This window comes from Tympanuchus pallidicinctus, unplaced genomic scaffold (assembly GCF_026119805.1).
Source record: "Tympanuchus pallidicinctus isolate F22 unplaced genomic scaffold, pur_lepc_1.0 scaffold13, whole genome shotgun sequence".
Classification (NCBI taxonomy): Eukaryota; Metazoa; Chordata; class Aves; order Galliformes; family Phasianidae; genus Tympanuchus; species Tympanuchus pallidicinctus.
Genome location: NW_026294648.1, coordinates 5293616 through 5313394, shown reverse-complemented (window position 1 = coordinate 5313394; position 19779 = coordinate 5293616). Strand labels below are relative to the sequence as shown.

At 44.1% G+C, this 19779-nt stretch overlaps 2 protein-coding genes across 4 annotated transcripts in view; one reads left to right on the top strand and one right to left on the bottom strand.

The window, feature by feature from the left end:
• The window catches only part of COL4A5 (collagen type IV alpha 5 chain), a 79945-nt gene extending 61738 nt beyond the window's left edge, over positions 1 to 18207 (bottom strand). The window contains exon 1 of one of the 3 annotated variants that reach the window (XR_008204127.1): positions 17977 to 18207. Coding sequence is in view for 2 of the 3 variants with exons in the window: in XM_052672930.1 (XP_052528890.1) it covers positions 17977 to 18069 (93 nt within the window). In the remaining variant the exon portion in view is untranslated. The remainder of the gene's footprint in view (positions 1 to 17976) is intronic. The other 2 variants (XM_052672930.1, XM_052672929.1) reach the window with 2 other exon arrangements.
• A 306-nt stretch (positions 18208 to 18513) lies between these two features.
• The window catches only part of COL4A6 (collagen type IV alpha 6 chain), a 120035-nt gene continuing 118769 nt past the window's right edge, over positions 18514 to 19779 (top strand). Inside the window, exons 1-2 of the mRNA XM_052672928.1 lie at positions 18514 to 18711; positions 18795 to 18855. Coding sequence (XP_052528888.1) covers positions 18686 to 18711; positions 18795 to 18855 — 87 coding nt within the window. The 5' untranslated portion in view covers positions 18514 to 18685. The remainder of the gene's footprint in view (positions 18712 to 18794; positions 18856 to 19779) is intronic.

Genomic DNA, 19779 nt, shown 5'->3' with positions numbered 1-19779 from the left:
AAACAGCTGGAGAAAAGAAAGAAAAAGCACAGCCTGAGCATTTACAAACTAATTCCTTTGCTCCAGCATCCTCTTTACATATTCTTTTATTGAGAATGAATTTCCTGTGAGATTATCCCTCTCATTCCTGAAGTAGCACAGCAGCATTACTTTACCTATCTGGAAGCACAGTTTCTATCAACAGACTGTATGTTCTCTCTTGACAGCTCAGGTGGCAGCAAGAGGTCAAGCGAGAGTTGCAAATAGATAGTGGATATCCACTGCTTTTAGGTGCTGTGCTGGCCTGCAACACACTAAGCCTCTTAAATCACTTAGAGGAGCTACGGCTCAACATCTGTTTGTGCGTGAGATTAACATGCACAAGCCAGCTTCATTAGCAGGTGTCCTGAAGAGAACCATCGTTATCTGACTCCACTGCACCATAAGCCACTTTGCAGGTGAGAAGAGCCCTCCAGCAGCAAAGAGATGCAGAGAAGTCACTGAAATGAAATTCTGCCTAGGAAAAGTTGGCCAACATTTTAAAGCAAATTTAAAAGTTTGTAACTCACTTGGATCACAGGAGCATGCTTAACTGTGGATCAGCACAATTGTACTTCGTACATGCAAGAAAGTGTACAACAACAGAGATGGTTCTGCAAGGCTGGCATGTCTGCAAGTCATTCCACTACCTGCAGTAGGTTTAAATCTTCAGCTGGTAATCAATGGGCGTTATTGATAGCTGTAATTGCAGCATCAGGATGGACACGCCACAAGGTACTTCAGGCTTTATTCTTCCCCTTCCTTCCACGTACTGCAAAAAGCACATGCTCCTCATAGCAAGCCCCACACTGATCATTCAGCAACCTCCATTTCAATCCTCATGCTCCAGTATTTGCCAGCAAAACACAACTAGCTATTCTTGTTAGCAAGCTAACCAGGTAATAAAAATTAAAGGCAGTACCTTTGGAGAGCAAAGAAAAGAAAGAGCTGAATGGGACACTGTCTTGCATTCTGATAGCCATATCAAGTCACAAAGCCCACAGTCAAAAGAATAAAAGGCACATCAAGTCCCTCAGGTTCTCATCCAGCATGCCTCATCCTCACAAGATTTTTTAGAGCCAAAGAGGAAGGGAAAACTGTATAAGTGTTATTAGACTAAAATCCATGGATTTGAAGTCCTCTACTGCAGAAACAGTGACATAGGACTTCACAATTGATCAGATCTGTCTCTACACCACATATGCAGGAAAATAAATGTATTTCCTGGAATTGCTAGAATACCCAGATTACCTCAGATGTTACAACTGTAACAGTCAAGAATCAGTTTCTCAGCATCTTGCAGTTTGCCAAGCTGCTGTGCTTACTACGCATTTCCACATGAATGCCAGTGTCTTATAAGTCATGACCAAAGGCAGATGGAAGTTGATATTAGTTATTTCCATAGCAGATAACCGCAACTACCTGTCAGACAACTATAGAAGAACTGTTCCTAGAAGGAAGCTTAAATGCAGTGGGGAAGTTCTGCATCTCACACAGCTCTTCCAGCTGTGTCAGTGCCCAACCACCACTAACATCCTCAGCATTAAAACTCAACAGCTTACTCAGGAATGTAAGAATATTTTAAAACTAGAGAAAAAAGGAACACAAACAGTGGATATCTTAACTTCCCGACAACAAGACCAACTCTGCTGATAGATACTGATTAAAAGCAGTGAACTCAACATCCAGAAAAACAGTTCACAGTATCACAGAATGTCAGGGACTGGAAGGGACCTAAAAAGATCATCTAGTCCAGTCCCTCTGCCGGAGCAGTTACAGATGTCTTTGCCTTATGAGGAAGGCTACAGCACTTGACCTGCTGTGGCTATGCAGAGGTCTCAATTATTTGTATCTATATTTATAAATAAAAGAGAAACCCAACCTTGACATTCCACAAAGACAGACTAACCTTGATTTTGGTGGTGCTCCTGAAGAACATATATTTATTAGCTTGCTAAGATCTGTGTAACAAGACACCTACACACATACCTAGCTAAAGATTTGCTGCTCAACCACGTCAAAGATTTCACCGTTTATTTTCAGCAAGTATAGCTTTCCTTTCACTTGCCTGGACATGAATATAACTGAGAAACAAAAGGTTTTGTGGGAATTTGACAAGCAGAGTTAAAGCTGCTTTTGTGAGTTCTAATTATGATTCCCAGATACACAGTCTTTGGGCTTAATGAGAGTACAAGCTTGCAAATCAAAAGTTTATTGCTCAAATCTGTGCAGTCAGTTACAGCAGCACAAGCCATTGCAGTCCCAGATTTCAGATGGCCACTCTTTTCTCTCTGCATTGTATAAGGGATACTCTGAAAGTAATGCCTCCTGCATGTTGGCTCACTACGTCCAAGGTAGATGGTGGTATGGCAGTAGGGGCTGAACCTTCCCACCAATATCCCATTACATTTTGTTGTTGTGTGACAGATGGCAGCAGAAGGGCAGTCTGAAAGAATGGCATCTGACATGGAACCGAGGATGAAGCAAAAAAGGTGGAATTGAATTGCTCCATGATGAAAACATAGCACTCACTGACATTCATCAGCACTTGCTGAATGGAGACCTCACTTTGCTCACATCCACTGTTAGGGGTAGGCAGTGTGTTTAAGTAGTGGTGACAGCAAGCTGAAAGACAAGCAGTGCTCTGGATGGCCATGCACAGCTGTCACCATGAAATGAAGAGATTTTCAACCAGCTCAACTGTACAAATTAGTGCACAACAACTAAGGAACTGTGTACAGAGCTGAATATCAGCTTCAACGCATTGGAAACAATAGTGACAATGTTGGAATATCACAAAGTTTGCTCCAGGTAGGTCCCATGAATGCTCATGCACTCAGAGCAGAACGAACACCGTATGCAAGTTTGTCAGGACTTATTGAACCAATATGAGATGAAGATGACAGTTTCTTGGATTGCACCATTGCTGCTGACAAGATGTTGTATCAACAATGAGAGCAGCATCAAAATGGCAGTCCACAGGGCAGCAGTGTGTGATTCCCATCAAAGAAAAAGTTCACGGCACAGCCCAGCAGGTTAAGTGATGTGCACTGTATTTGGGGATCAGAAAGGGGTGATCCTTCTGGATGTCCTGGAGCCCAGACAAGCCATCATTACACTAAGTTGAAAGTTTGAACATCCTGGGTCAGGCCAGAAAAAAAAACACCTTTTCCTTGCAACATGGTAGCACCAGGCACAGTATCTGTTTGAAGAACAAGGAGCACACTGCTAATCTTGGCTGCAGTGTCCTACTGCAGCCACCACACAACCTTTTTTTCTTCGATCTGTTTGGGCCAATGAAAGGTGAAATGCATGGGCAGCATTCTCTAGCAACGACACCATCACAGTAGCTGTGAAACAGCAGGTCACCTGCACCAATGTAGATTTTCACAAATGAAGCATTCAGGCTCTTATGCACGGCTGGTGAAAATGCAAAGCTAATGGTGGTGACTATGTTGAAAAGCTGTTTCGTAGCTGAGAATTTGCTCTACCAAATAGCTGTTGTGCTCTTTGTACCTGCTGAGGTTTCCATGGAAATAAATAGGAAACATCACTTTTTGAGCAACCTACCTATTTACAAGCAGTAACATTTCTAAAGCAAAATCCAAATTTGAAGTGCATCATTACACACCTCATTAAGTAATCACTTCCCTCAATTCACCTAGCTAAATATAGTAAGAGAATAAGCGTCACGGTCTAAAACTTAAGAGTCAAAGCATGTGTTTGCAGAAGTTCTTGACCAACTTTTTTTAAATTAAGGAAACTTCTGACACGTAACTTAACCCGTTATACCTTAAGGTACCATCTCCATTTGAAGTCTGCACAATACAAGACCTGCTCAGACTTGTAGAGGAAGTTTTCAAGTGTAACAGTCATAGTTCTGGCCACTGTAAATGAGAACACATGAGAGAGGCAGGTAAAACAGATTGATGCTCCACAACCCTCCTTCCTCCTAAGGGCCAGTATTAGGTTTGTTGCTATTTAGATACCCAGATGTTCATAGTTTTCTTTGCTGCTTTGAAAGCAGCAGCTGTGACACAAGGATTGTCACCATAAGTTTCTAGTTAAAATAACTGCAGTACTTCCAGTAACAGACCTCTCTTTAGATCAGCTAACAATTCAACCAACAGCCACTTTCATACTTAGCCTTCTCACTGAATTCATGCCCACAATTTGTTTTTATCTTTGTCTAGCCTCAAATCACAACTATTTGCCCATGAAGATGTTTTTTCCCCCCCTATAAGCCTGAGAAACAACTCCTCTCATTTACTGGAAGCTCATAACTAAGGTTCAAGGAGGAGATCTATGGAAGTGCATAACTACAAATTTTGGCTGGGCAAGTGACCTGCCAAGCAGCTGCTAATGCTGCACAGAAGACTCAGCTATCAGCAAAGGGGAGTACGGGAGCAGGCTAATCAAATGCCTGTTTTACAAAGAGATGAAAACACGCGAAGGATTCATCTCTAGCAAGCCAGAGCTGCAAGTCAGCAGGAAGAAGCTTGCACAGAAGGTCTTGACCCTCCCAGAAGTTAAGGCCTTCCATCATTTTAGTTTTTTTGTTTGTTTGTTTTAAGGAAAAAGAAAGAGAAAGCAATGGGCTAATACACACAGAGGTTAGCCCCCAGTGCAAGGGGCAACACAGCCTGACAAAATCTGTGCGTGTTTCCTCAACCAAAGACAAGGACAAAATGCAAGCCCCAGGCGGTCAATCAGCTCCCAGGCTTTGCTGCCTTTCTCCTCACTAACAGGGGGGGGAGAAAGCTGAGAACTGCCAAGGACATGCAGAAGCTTTAAGAAGGAACTTCTGAGGAACAGAGTTGCTCTTGCAACTCCCAGGGGCTCATTCTCATTTTCTAAAGAGCATCTCATCTTAGAAAAATTATTGTTGCCTGTCTGCTTAAACGAGTGCTGCCAGCCTCACACTAAAATGTAAGCAAGAAAAAGAGCAGGGCAAGTTCTCACCACATCAGAATTCTTGTATTTCTGTAGCCTATGAGGCCCACATAACAAACTACGGGGTTCAGTGTAGTATCTTGCAGTGGGTGGGATACAAAGGAAGAAAAATAGTTACACATACAATCACAAACACTTCAAAGTTGAAACTGAAGACATCTGAAAAGCAAAATACTTCTGAACATCTCAGCATCATGCTGCATCAGTTTGGAGAACTGCCCTTAGATGGCAGTTCACGGTAAGTATGATCTTCATGCTGCCATCTGGAGGCGGTGTCTTAAAAGGATGTCTTTAGATTTGGCAAGCATCCCACTGATAAACAGTGCAAACAAAGAGAAGATAATGTAAACTACTAGATGGTCTTTTCAGCCCACTTTACCCTCAAGTTCATGAATCCACAGGTGTCCTACACAGACTCCCCTTTTCAGTATATACTGAAGAACCTGCAGGAGCCACTGAAGAGAGGGCACTAGTAGAGGAACACACACCATAGACAAAGCAACTCCTTGATTTCAAAGTCTTGCAAAAGGAGGCTTTGTGAATCGGTAGAGGACATTCTGATACCACCTCTACAGACAGACCACACTTTGCTACCATGAAGTTTAGGTCTAGTTGCTGAACATCAGATTCTTTTCCAGAAGCAATCCATGTGAAAAGCATTAGAACAGGCCTAGAATATTTTAATATCTGCTTTACATGCAGTTCCTGCTTTAACTCCCCATCATACATACAAGGAGATATTTCATGGGAAATAGCTTTATAATGATAGCACACAGCTAGAACTTGAAGTTGCGCACTGATATACAAGGGAAGTTTGAGTGCGAACACGCACGATGTGGGGAAATCTCCTATGGACTGTGGGTCATCACTCAGTATTGCAGGTCTGTTGGCTTAGTTATGATACCATAAAAGCTTGCATCAAGCCATCCTTTAGGTTACATACAGACAAGTACAGTGCAGATCAGAGGAATGGTTTGTTCTCAGCATGCCTTCATCTCCACCTGTCTGCTTACACACCTGTGATGCTTGCACTGAGACAAACATTAAGTGCCTGCCCTTCAGACAGCAGCAGTACACAGTAAGCCACTTCACTTTCAGAAGTCTCAGTTTTATTTGAATTTAACATACAAGTCCCTAATCACTAACCTCTAGAGGCTTCCTGATTTTTTCCAGATGCAAATAAAAAGTGCCATATGGCACTCATTACAGATTATGATTTACTAGCCATTTAGGACCTTTCCCAAGTGACAGGTGTTTGATGTTTCCACTTTCTATAACTATGTCCAAATGTAACAAACCTAGACCTAACTGTCAACTAGGCTTATAAGGCTCAGATATGCTTGCAAGCCAAGTAGTTTTGTCATAACACCTCTCATTCTGGCAGTCTGTTTATAATTCTTTCCTGGTTAAGGAAATGGAATAATTCCCAGAACATGTCCTGCTCCTCACCTTTATCCACATAACACGCATCAGAGGAGGCGTCAGTCCCTTAACGGATGTCACTCATTTGACATTGACAAGTGCACCTCCACGTGCATGAAGCAGACCACACAAGAACAGAACACCACTTCTTCCTCTGAGAAACTAAAGAAAATAGAACAGCATCTCAGATTATCCCAACAACCTTTCTGTGGTCTATTTTGAAACTGTAGAAAGCACTAAACTAAAGATTAAGCAAGTAGAGGTGTTGAAAAGAATAGAGGTTGTGCACAGTGATACTGTGTTGAGATGTTATCTGCAAAAGTCCACGCCTTCTTAACTGTCAGAACAAGACTTAACTCACTTGAAGCTTGGTAGTCTGGGGGAATTTTCTCCATTCTCTTTTATTTCTTGGACCAAGTATCATAGCTCCAAGGTTCTTCTATTAAGAGCTGTTTTATCATTTGTTTATGCCTGTAGCATCACCACACTCTACATGCACATTTCATTACCTAAAGCTACTGCGGTCAGTGCTTTCTCTATATGGTTCAATATAGATGAAAAGCTACCTCCAGCCTCAGGGAATCAAAGCTGAAGAACTAAGCGGCTCTGGAGTGGGCCAATTTATACAAGGAAGAATATAGAGCAGTTGTCCTAGGCCTGTAAGTCAGGAGCACCTCCTTCCAAATGAAAAGAGCATCAGCAGCTGGTGAGCTGGGAGGTCCCGTTCTTTCATCCACACAGGTTCAGACATTCCTAAAGCTGATCAAAGTAGGAGGTATTTAGTGGGAATTACACGCTTGTTGGGGAACTCACACACTTAACTTCAGCACACAAAGATTAGAATCCTGCAGATCTCAACAGTAGGCTCCTCAGTTCATTTCTAATGCACTGGCCATGTGCTAACACCAGCTCAGGGTCTCCTCAGAGCATCTGTCACCTCAAGTACAGGAAAGATTAAACTACACCTTGATATGAGAAAGTGAGCCTACAGTAACACAGAGAATAAAAACAGTCATCTCCCAGAGTATTTAAAAGAGGCAAAAAAAAAGTGGGCTTTAACCCACTTTACTGCTTTTAAAGTGATAGAAAAGACAGCTTCAGGCTAGCACCAATAGGGCACACACAAGATTTTGGAATTAGATATTTGAATTTGATTAGAAATTGATTTCATTCACCTTTAATTGAGAAATTACATGTAGAGGCTATGTATCACATTATGAGGATGCTAACGTGAGAATCATTACATTCGGTTTCAACTGATCATCACTAAGCAGAAAGCACACCCAGGGAGTTAAGCTGCACTTGTCAAAGACTTGTTACATTAAAAAAATACATTTTGAACCTATGCCAAAAAACAAGCTAGAAGGACCATAGATAAGATCTCTACAAAAGGCATTCAAAACCAAAGAGTTTTTCAAGGTATTAACACGGTTTCAGTGATAGGAAAGGCAAAATAAATCTGATCAATGCTAGAAGGAGAACAGAGGGAGGAAAATGCACCATAGATTTTTATTTCAAGCAGTTACTGATGTTTTCTCCTTTATAATTTTTTCTGTTCTTGCCTCTGCTCTTTCCCTGCCCTCTCCCAACAATGGAGAAGATAGTTTTAAAACAATGGAGTATTCATCTAAAGAGATGCAGTCAGAAAAACAGCTTAGTAGAGGCATGCTGCATATATATAAAATGTAACAGAGTTGTACTGAAGACTAATTGAGATGTGTAACCCAGATACCCCTTGTCAAAATACTTAAGAGACAGCATCCTCTTAAAATTAAAGAGCAAAATGTTACTACCAATGAATACTGTGAGAATAGCTGAGTACTACTTATATGGGAAGAGATGAAGCTTTCAGTAGTGGAGTCAAGCTTCTCCTTGCTTTAAGAAGGAAATGAGAATTATTGCTTTCTCCATCAAGTGGTTTTATTCACAGTTGCTCTCTGGAGGTTACTCAGGGGCAAGTTAAGAACTCTCAGCTTGAAGCACCTAGTTAAGGAGATTCTCTGACCACATCTCTGAAGATACCAGTAAGCAGCCATCTTTAAAGTGCTGCATTAAAGTACTGCCAGTTTCAAAACAGTGAGAGCAGGCAAAGAGAGAAGACGTGTTGTTTCCACACCCTCAACCCAAGCCTTACTAAAACTCAAGATGCAGTACAGCATGAAGTTTGGAAGGAATAAGAAACAGCCACTGGCATTTGCACACATTCCAAAACAAGAAGTCACTTTCTCTAAGGGAAAGTATTCCCTGAAGCACTCTCTCTCAGGGAGGATACCCTGCACTCCCACAAGTGCTACTTGGACATACTCCAAAAAACAATCTGCCGCAAGCCTGTGATATATGCTCTGCATCTGCAGTAACTAGTAGTTAATTGCAAGCACTAAAGATGGAGCATTTTCAGAGTTTCAGCCATATGCCTGTAGTACGCAAGGTTTGGAAAAGAAGATGCTGTTATGGTGTCCTTTTAAACTGCAGCTATGAAATAAACAGAAGTTTGAAGACAGCCCTGCTCTGAGCAAGAGGTACCCAACCTCCCTCCAGGGCAGAACAACCATACCTTCAATCTTCAGTTTTCCCAGGTCTACAGTAAGTGACAAGCTTAACATTTTAGCTTTATTTTTATTTTCTTCTCTCTGCGTTACAGCATCCCAGGAGTGTATCCTTAAGTGTATCCTACACTTACTATCTTCAGATGAGAGCAAAGATAGTAAAGGCAGTGGAGGTCTCTAGTTCTGTAGAGCTGAGTGCATACAAAACCAGGACTGAAAGAACTGCCAAGATGCACCTACAGCTCACTCAGATATATCAACTACTTCAGACATTTGATTGGTATCGGCCACTACAGTGTAAGACGAAATAAAGTGCTCAATCTGAAATAGAGAGCCAAAAAGCTAGGTCAGTTTCTCCAAATATTACAGTCCTTTGCTAGCCAATGCTGGCTGGATGAGAGTTTTCTTCTCCCAGATAAGGCATCACAGTGCTTAGAGGCAAGGCATTAGAGCTCCTCAGGCAGCATGTTTACAGTGACCAATGAAAAGTGGGGTTCATGCTTCTATTACACAGCTGCAACTCAAGGACAGCAAAATAATGCATGACTGGCCAGAGATTCCCCCTCCTCCCTCCCCCCCCATATTTCATCATCTGTTTATAATCACTGGTGCTCAGAAATCAGTTTTAATACCTAACCATCCACCCTCTTTATTTGTCCTCCAAGCCTCCCAGCTGGCAACAATACCACCTGTGCTTCAGTTCAGGATCAGTGTTTAAAGAACTTAAGAATTTGTCTCTAGCACCTTCCTGAAAAGCTCTAGGCAGTCTTCTACAAAATATATTAACTTATGCCTTTTTGCCATCAAAAAGCAAGAGTCAATGAAAAGCTTTAACGAAGTTTAGAACAGTACACCTACAGCAATTCAGCATTTCATTAAAAACATTTGCATACACTTGTTAACAAAGAAAAAAAAACCATACTATTTCCATCAAAGCCATAAATGACCACACTGTTCCTCCACAGTTATTGCCACAGTATATCAGCAATCAAAGATCACTTACTAAGTCACAGCACCTGTGTGACCGTGGGCCACTGTCAGGCACAGCACACTGCTGCTCTAAACATACACTTTCCCCAAACAAGACTTGGCCCATCAGTGAGACTCTTCTCATTCTAAAGCTACAGCACTTGTTTTCTAGGTTCATTTAAAATACGAAAATCCACTACAAGCAACTTCTCTCATTCTCTCCAGATTTTCTCCATTTTGTTTTAATATAAATAAAGAATTTTTAAAAGCAATGGCTTGGCAGAAACTTTTGCTTTCATGCCCTGGATACACAGAACCTGCATGAAGAGAGACAGGAGTAGTCAATATAAATTCCCATATTTCAAACCAGAAAGAAAGCCTCCATTCCCTCCTGAGTACCTTTGCCTTCGAGGGTTCAAGATAGATAATTTTTAGACTAATTCAGTAGAAGTCTTTTCTTTAAGTCAGAAAGGCTAACTTCTGTCAGTCTGTGTAACGGGTTCGTTCAGAGTAAGCTGAATCACAAAAGTCACTGCAACATAAAAAGAATTCCTTTAAAAAGTATTTTCAGAAACTAAGTACATCAGCTCCTTCACCCAGATACTGCTCTGCAGTGGCACTCCTCAGGAAACCATCCCCTCTGGGATCTGACTGCTCATCCAGCTCTGCCTGCAGATCACATAAGTTTTCATTGCTTTAGGTAAAGCTGCTTAATCGTCATTTTTAATAACTGCTACTTGAATTCAAGGTGTATAAAGTGCACAGTTCTTCAACCACAGTGGTCATTTTATTCTCCTCCAGGATTTCAGGACTAAATAGAAAGGTTTGCTGCTGAACAACTAATACTGTATTTAGTAAACACATACTGATACTGGATAGTCCTATGTGCGGACTGTTGAGATGTGTCTTCCTTAATAATGTAAGATTAGCCTTCATTGCTAGCCTGTGAAGCAAAAAAAAAAAAGTGCTTGACTAATTCTTGCTTAATCATGATGGTTTTCTACAGTAATTAACACTTGTTACTTTTTCACTCGGGACATGGGATTTACAGAGAAGGGCCAGAAAAAAAGAATAATAGAATTAATTACTATGAAAGACCTGTCAAAGTTCACAGCAATATCCAGAGTACTGAAGAAATCAGTTCAGTAAGTGTAATCAAAACCATTACTCTTCAGTTGCCTGGTTTGATTAGAGAATGTGGGTGAAAACAACTGCCAAGAAAACAAGAACACAGCTTAGAGCAGAGGAGAAATGGCTGTATGTTACTTGGGTATGAACTCAGAGCTACTGCTCTACACACGCAAGTGAGAAATATTGCCTGAAAGTGTTTACACTGATGTGAAGTTAATCTGTCTAGGAACAAGTAGCTCTTAAAACAGTACAGCCCACATGGCTACAGCCAAATGAAGAAATCCATCCAGCACTGGCCTCTTTTTACACATCCCCAGATTCCAAAATAATGTTTTTGTATCACGTTTATACTAGCATGCAAATTAAGAAGCAAGAGTGACATCCTTTAAGGAGAAGACAAAAATAGAAACCTCCAGTATAAAAACAGCACAAAGAAGTTTGTAACAGAAAAAAAGCTGGTAGCATTATTAGCAATCAAAGAACCCCATCCTCCTCATAAAGGAGTTACAGAGTCTTAATCACAGAGCAAAGTAACAGTACAGGAAGGGATGGACTTCCAAAATCAGAAGCTGGGAAAGAAACCTGAGCAACTGATTATCCCATACACTGTGCAAGTGAGTTGTAACACTAGTTTCACAGAGTCGAGTGCTAGGTGATTTTCTTCCTTAAGTTTCAAGTTAGGGAAGGAAACCATTTACCTTATTTCTTCCTGTTCACAGAAGAATGCAAATTGCACTTATATGTACTAGCCAAGACATACCAATGAATATTACCAGTGCTCATACACAAGTCTGATTTCTGTTTGAGAAGGTGTTAAATGAACAGCAGGCTTTCTCTTCCCAGCCATAACTACCAGCTACAGATAGCACATAGCTAATGTAGGCTATAAAACAAAATACAACACCTCTGATACCATCTACAAAATTCTTCCCTTCCACTCCACGCTGCCAATACTTTAAAGTACTTGAAGTTCCTGAAAGACTAAGAAGAAACAGGAGTCAGTCAAAAACAGCAAGAAAGTCATTCCCCCTCTCCAGCATTGCTATTCAAGCCTCACTGCTCTTCTCTCAGTATAAGCTTTGTCATGTTGCTTCGCTTTATCACAACAGCTGCCAAATAAAGCCAAATTTTAAGCTCAGCACATTAAGGCTCTTGTATTATCATCTTGCCCAGTAGCCATGCAAGAAACTGCTTAGTTAAACTGAAGATTAAGCCAGAAAGGAAGGTTTGTGTTCTGCTTAATTTTCTAAGTGCTGAAAATGCACCATAGCTCGCGTGAGACTCAGCAGTCACTTACCTCCCCAGTTTCTGGAACAATGAGGTCTTCACCTTCCTCACAAACTGCTCTACAGTCTCAACCTCTTAAAACCATTTCAAGACAGCTCAGCTGACTACTGGCCAAACAAGCAACAGAAGGGTCTTCTCTTAGCCTAGTGCAAGATGCTCAAGTGCACCAAACAGCCTTAAAGTTCTTCTACCAGCCAATGATGTGATCTAACCTGCCATAACTACCCCTCCAAATGCAACACAAAGCAGGTGAGAGAAGTTACTGTTAGAGAAAGATGGAAAGAGATGAAAGCCTCAGTTCCACGTGAGTGGAAGATTCCAACAGTAACCAAGGTTCTTCTACATGCTCATTGTTTCTTATAAGGAAGGGGTGTCTGTCATGCATGTATACCTCAGTTCTACACCTCATTTCAAAAAAAATCTGAATTCCCCTGGAAGAAGTACAGAATAAATACCTTCCTGTAAGCCAATGATGCATTTTGAAATTACGATCCACAGTGATAACAGTTAAGGGCAGTACTGCAATAAATCAGTTTCTCCAACACATTTAAGCCATTTTGGCATAAATCCTTACCAGACATGCACAAAAAAAGAAAAAATACTTACTAGGCTGTTTTCAGCTGGAGAAACAAATAGAGATCAACCCACCTAGCATACAGTGGGGTCACATTAGACAGGAAGGGAGTTTTGCAGGTCTAGTTATATGCCTCGGTAAAGAAAAACATTCATTTTGTAGACAGCTATTTGACTTCTAGTCTAAGTGCTGTATGCAAATCCTTTTCACAGTGCCAGAAGAAAAAAAGAGATTAAAATCCAACTCTTTCATTTCAATTCTCTGTAGAGATTAGGTTAAAAAAACAACAACAACCAGAAAACAATATACTGATGAGACTAAACTATTTTCTCTCCTCTCTAAAAAGAGAGACAAGAAGAAATCCAACCACAGAAGGCTGAGCAGCAGTAACTAAGAGCCTTGAAGGCTATCACCGAAGTCAGCTTGAAGCATTCATTCCCCTAAAACACACTTCAGGTCAAAAACCATCAAGGTTGCCATTACAATTTATTTTCCTTTTGTGTGCAGTATGTGCATATAAATATTTCAGCCATTCTAAGTAAACAAGATTGCCTACTCTCAACATTACAGTGCAGTTAGGATTAATTCTAGTCCACAGGATATGCAAGACATCTAACAGAAAGCACCCCTGGGAGCACGGCTAGACTCTAGTATAATTTTACACACAAGATATTGCAGGTTGGAAGAGTCCTCAGGTCATTACTCACTCCAGATTCCCTCTCAGAGCATGACAACAGAGATGCACTTCGATAAGTGAACAAAAACATCTTTAGTCTTGAAACAGATGTCGATATGGCTATAAAGCAGTTAAAGAATCAAGACTGATTTAGAGAGACAAAGGCATTAACAAATCTAAGCTGAAAATTTTACAGAGCTGTATAATTTTGAAGTTAGACAACTGCAAAATAGAGCTCCACACTAAGACATCTCCAACGAAGCCAACATACCCCCCCACAGCGTCCTCAGTGTAAGACCAATTTGGAAATTGAAGAAAAACTTCAGTTCTGCAAGACTCAGAACAAGAACAGCTTTGCATTTGACTTACAAGCGTTATTTATTTAAAACAGGACCTTTTTCTCTTCAGCTCAGCTACATTTACACTGTTGATAAGTGTTACACCAAGGCTTCTTCTCCACACGCCACACACTTGCATTTAACCAGGGCTCTCAGCAAATTTCCTTTTTTAAAAGCTGCACTGTATCAGTGATAATTAGTAGAGTTTAATTGTGTTCCTAACCTTTCACAGAGGGCAAAGGATGCTGCTTAAGGCTCCTTAAAACTACACCAGAATATACAGAATATAGCAAGTTTTCTGTATTTTGTGCCATAAATCATCTGTTCTTAGCAGAGAAGTCTGAAGCCAATATCAGATAGCCAGGCACTGGGTGCTGCAGGAACTTCAGAGCATCCCAATAGATTCAGGTATCACTGAGTCCAAACAGCTTATGAACCAGCTAAGCAAAAAGCATTTTCATTCAAAGCAATTTGTCTGGTATTACTGTTATTGGCTTTCTATTCACTGCGCTCGTGTAATCCTATTCCTAGAACATGCAAGTAGACCTTGTCTAGGTATCTTGTTAAGTGGTGATATGCAATGGAGAGTATATACAACTGGTGTGATTAGAGAAGGAAGTTTTAATTTAAGTGAATGAAAGCTTCAAGTGCCAATACACCTTCACTGCACATGCAGACTCCTGCTGCACTCTGTCCCAGATAGAAAATATGCATGTTCATTTCGTCAGGGTGTTCTTACTGATTTCAGTTGTTTTGTAATAGAGAAGTTTCTGCACGTTCCAGTAAAATTAACAGCAACCATACTGCATGATGGTAAGCACGACTCCTTCATTATTCACTGTGGAAAAAGGTCACTATGCAAGTTTATTCAGCACATAACGTAAACTAAGAAACATTTGGTCCTAAGAAAGCTTCCCTTCCAACTTCAGAAAAAGGTAAGTAGTTTTGGTAATTGATTTCAGCAAGCAGGTTAACTCATTCTTAAGGAGGAAAGTGAAAACCAAGGAGTTTCCACTGAACTATCAGTCTACCTCCATTGTGTGGAAGAACTGATTAAGATAGGTAACTGCTCCACAGAGCCACAGGAGGTCCTATTATGGCCCAAATCGGAATCAAATTAGTTCCACTCTGGATTCCTTTGATTTGTTTGCATTTTAATGTATGCCAGAACACATCTTAAGACACAACTCTTACTGTATATCTTTAAATTAACACCTATAAGAGGCCAAAAGCAAAACCCTTGACAAGAGACAAGTTGTAAGTATGAGGACTTGAGCCTTAACGTTATGAAACAGTCTTGTGCATGACTAACCAAGACATATCCATGGAATTCTGAAGGCCAGCATCCATTTCTTCCTACCCTCAGAGACCTAGCTTTTATAACTAGAAAGAGGCACAGGCAGTTATGAAACTCAAAATAACAGCAATCAATACTGCAGAAAAATCCTTGAGACAAACAAGAGAAACTAAAGGTGATCATCATTTACAAATCCAGACAGTTAAACTGTAACTAATGAGAATGTACATGCATGTGTATTTATACACAATAACATCCAAAAGACAAATTCCAGCTAAGTTTACTGACTTTCCATAAGTGCTTTACTTTAAAAACAAAAAAAAAAACAACAAACCAACCACAACAACCAACCACAAGTGACACCCATCTTGCCAGCATGCCTTCCCAAATGTTCATGGCTGAACAATTGCTTTCATTCTTGTACTTCAGGTCAAACTATAACCAAAGCAGAACACAAAGAAAGTAAAATAATGCAGAAGTTACTGACAAAGGTGACAAAAGGGGTGACAAAGGGTTGACAGAGCCTGTTTACACACTAGAAATTAAGGTCTTAAATACAAAAGTTTTTTCCCCTCCTCCAGCATAAGTCAATAAGCAGTCATTAACTGAGTTGTGCAGATTAGCACAATAATCTAATTAATCCATATTCTTTAACTAGATAGCTTTCACAATTGCAAGTTGTGCTCACTTTTCTATAACACTGTATAAATATACACCTTCCAGGAAAGGAAAAAACACCACTTGCAAGAAAAGTGAATTGGCTTATATAAACATAGATAAGTTTACATAAAAAACACTGAGTCCTTTAAGCATAAGCGCTCACACCCCAATAAAAGCACAAAACAAATAAGCACCTTTTCAGAAAAGTTACCTAGGAAATCACACCACGCGCAGATGACATCTCCCATCTCATTCATTCTCTCATTCTGAACCAGGACCTTTCTCAGACTGCCAACTGCTTGTTGCATGCAACACATCAGCACATCCCACAACAGCATCAGCCTGCACAGGAGAACATCACATGGTCCCTGCCTTACTCACCAAGTTGAGCAGATAAGTGCCATACCGTTTCCTGGTAACTCATTGCAGCGTATAAACTACACAGTCTGGAACAAATGCAATGTGAAGAAACCCATGCTCTTCAGATGGGTTTGAGTAACAACTTTGGATATTTCAGTGAGGACACCAAAGCAGCCTGAACACATCCCACCAGATCCATCCTGTTGAGGTCAGGAAATCTGACAAGGCCCCAAAACAACATTCACAAAGAGACTGTGTGTATCATGCATACTGCTGTAACGTTAATTCCAGCCCTTCTGACAATCAGAAGAGTAAAATGCTGATCTTACTTGATAAGGATCAGCATTTGTTCAGCATTGTCACCATCATGGGAAATTCAAGGACATCAGAATCCCAAAGCATTAGGAAACCAAAGTGTCAGCAGGACCCATGCAGGTTGGAAACAGAGGTGCGTCTCTATTTCCCATCCCCAAGAGCCCTCAGGTAGTGAGCTAATCTTATCCAACCATGGAGAGGTACAATGCAAGCCCAGAACACTCATGTTAAGAAGAGTGTTCAGATCCACAATCCCACCACCTCCTCCACCATTCTGTTCACTCCATCTCACTGAGGTCAGCCCAGCACAGCCCCCTTTCAAGACCCCACAGATTCCTACCAGCTAAACACAGAGATATCTCTGCTTCGCCACTTTTCTGAAAGGGGAAGGCAAAAAAGAGCCGTATGTACAACCACAAGCCTATTGATCTTCAAGTCCTAACTCCTAAAACAGTTGAGTCCCACAAGTAGGACTTCTCCAGGTCTTCCTTTGGGGGGAGGACAGGTTAAAAGGGGGGAACACAATGGGAGACAGCAGAGGCTGGGTGGCACTTCATGAAGCATCAAAAGCAGTACCACAGACAGTGTGAAGACAAGCAGTTTCAGCAACCTGCAGGCACTGACTGCACACTGGTATCGCTTACAGCTGGGTGCACACCTAGGCATCAAGGAGAGGAAAAGAGGAAAGGAGCACACTATGGCTATGCTTCAGCTTTGGAAGGGCACATGTGATGTCTGCGGAGTCTCACTGTAAAGGAATGCACTTCAAAGGTGAATTCATGACAGGATTTTGTCAGCTCTAGCTACAAAATGAGTGTGCGCATAGCGCGGCCGAAGCAGAAAGGTACTCCACACCTCCCGGCACGCCACGAATTTTTTCCGAGCAAGGTATCATCCTAGACAGCAGAGATCAAAACCGCCTTCCAAGCAAACCTTACGAAGTCAGCCTACGGAGCTGCGCGCTGAGGGCGTTGCGGCTCGGCAGGAGCTGAGGGTGCCGGCGGAGCGGCGCGCTGCAGGCGCGCTTGTGCTCAGGGCTCCTTCGGAACCGCGGCGCCGTCACCTCCCGCGCGTGCCATTCCCGCATCGCCTCCGCTCGGCGCCGCCGCCTCCAGGTGCGCCCGGCTAGTAGCGCGCCACGGCCGGGGGGCCCTTCTCCTCCTTTGTCCCGGAGCAGCCCCAGCTCGGCCCGCACAAATCCCGCCCGGACGCCCTTACCCCACAAGCACGCCGCTTCCCGGCCCGGCGCGCTCCGACGGCTCCGCGCCCCAAGGGGAGGCGGGAGAAGCCTCCAAGAACGGTGGCCCCGGCGGCACCGCGCCGCGCTGCCCGCCCCGTTCGTGCCGGCAACCCGTGGCTCCAGGAGCCCGCCCGCCCTCGGGGCCCCGAAAAGAGCCCTAAGGAGAAGGAGGCGCGCGCCTCGCACTCACCGCCGCCGCCGCCTCCCGCGGCCCCCAGCAGCCCAGCAGAAGCAGCACCACGCAGCCCACGGCCAGGCTGCGACTCCGCCACCGCCACTCCATTCTCCCACCCGCTCAGGAGCTCCGGGAGCGGCCCTGCGGCGCGGGCATACCCGGCGGGGCAGCGCGGCTCCCGCAGGCGACTCCCGCCGGCCGCCCCGACGCCAGCACCCGCCCCTCTGCCGCGCTCGCCCGCTTCTCCCGGCTCAAGTCCTACCGGGACTACTTCGCACCCACAATATTCATCCGCACCCCGCGGCGGGCGGGCGCGTGGCGTGCGTGTGCGGACAGGGCTGGGTGCCGGCTTCCAAGGAGCGGCCGCGCCTCCCCGCCTCCGCCCTTCCCTCCGGGTGCTGGGCCGTGAGCGGCTGCGAAGGCGCGCGCCGCCTCCCTCCGCTCTACACCTCCGCGGAGCGGGCGCAGCCGCCGGACCCCGCACTATTTTCTACGGCGGAGGCGGCGCGGGGTGCAGGGACCGGTGCTGCCGTCGCGGCGGCGGGGCGCACCTCGGGAGGGGCGGCGCGGTCGTCCCGTGCGGGCAGGGCTGCTCGCCCGGCCCCGCCTTCCCCTCCGCTCAGGTGCGGGACGTCCGCTCGGACCGCGCAAACTTTCTCCGCGCGTACGGGAGGCGGTCCTCCCCTTCCACCGAGCCGAGCCGCGGACCCCGGCCGCCCGAGGCATGGGCCCGGCCCCGGGGCGCGCAGGGTGAGTGCCGAGGCGCGACCCCCCGCCCCCCTGCCAGCTCTCGGCCCCGCTTGACGCCGCGCTCTCCTTTTGCCTCCCCACAGGGCGCTGCTGCTGCTGCTGCCGGTGCTGCTGCTGTGTCTGCGCGCCGAGCCGGCGAGCGCGGTAAGTGCTGCAGGGTGCCCCGCCGCCCCGCGACGCTGAGGGGGAAACGGCGCGGAGAAGCGGGGGCGCGCAGCCCCCATCAGCCCGCTCGGGATGTGAGGGATCCCGGCCCGACGCCCAACTCGCGGCTGAGAAGCCGGAACGTGCTTTGGATCCTGCGTGGCGTGCGGTAGCGGCGACTTTACGATCTGTCAGTCTAACAACTTTATGGCGTAAACACAATTCGATTTTTTCCCTCCCGCTGCTCCCAATTAATGTTTAAGGAGATTAGCGGCGGATCGCGGGCTTCCCACGCCTCGGCGGTGTCGGTTCCGTCCGTGCCGTTCCAGGCGCGCAGCGACAGGGCTGGGAGCCGCGGGCTGCAGCTGTGCGGTCGGAGCGGCGTGCGCGGGCAGCCCGAGCGCCGCGCGGTCCTTAGGAGCGATCTCTTTGTTACATTGTGATGTTAATGGGGATCGTGCGATGCTGTCCGGTCCTTGCGGTCCTTCCTCGCCTGCGAGGAGTCGATGGAAGCCGTTCGTATAACGTGCCCTACGAATGTTTATTGAAATCCAACTTTTAACAAGCTTCTAACAAAAACATTTGAAAACTCGAGCTCTTGATTTCGGAGCCAGTGTTTTCTCAGGGCTTTTGCCGCTCTTTTGATTAAAATTGTAAGGACTGAGATCTTTCCTGTACCGCTGAGAAGAAATCTTTTGAAGAGGCGTTAATGGCAGAGGGGGTTATATTTTTTTGAAACATAAAGGGCTTGTTCCTACCTTGTGCTTTTCCTGACGCATTGGGCTGGTAGAATTTCACCATCCTGATCAGGTGGTAGCTACAGGCTCTATAATCTTCCCAAAGATTAAGAGATTAGACAGCATACAGAACTGTGAGAGTTTCTTTTATAAGGTTTTGGTGTTTTTTTTTTTCCTTCAACAAAAC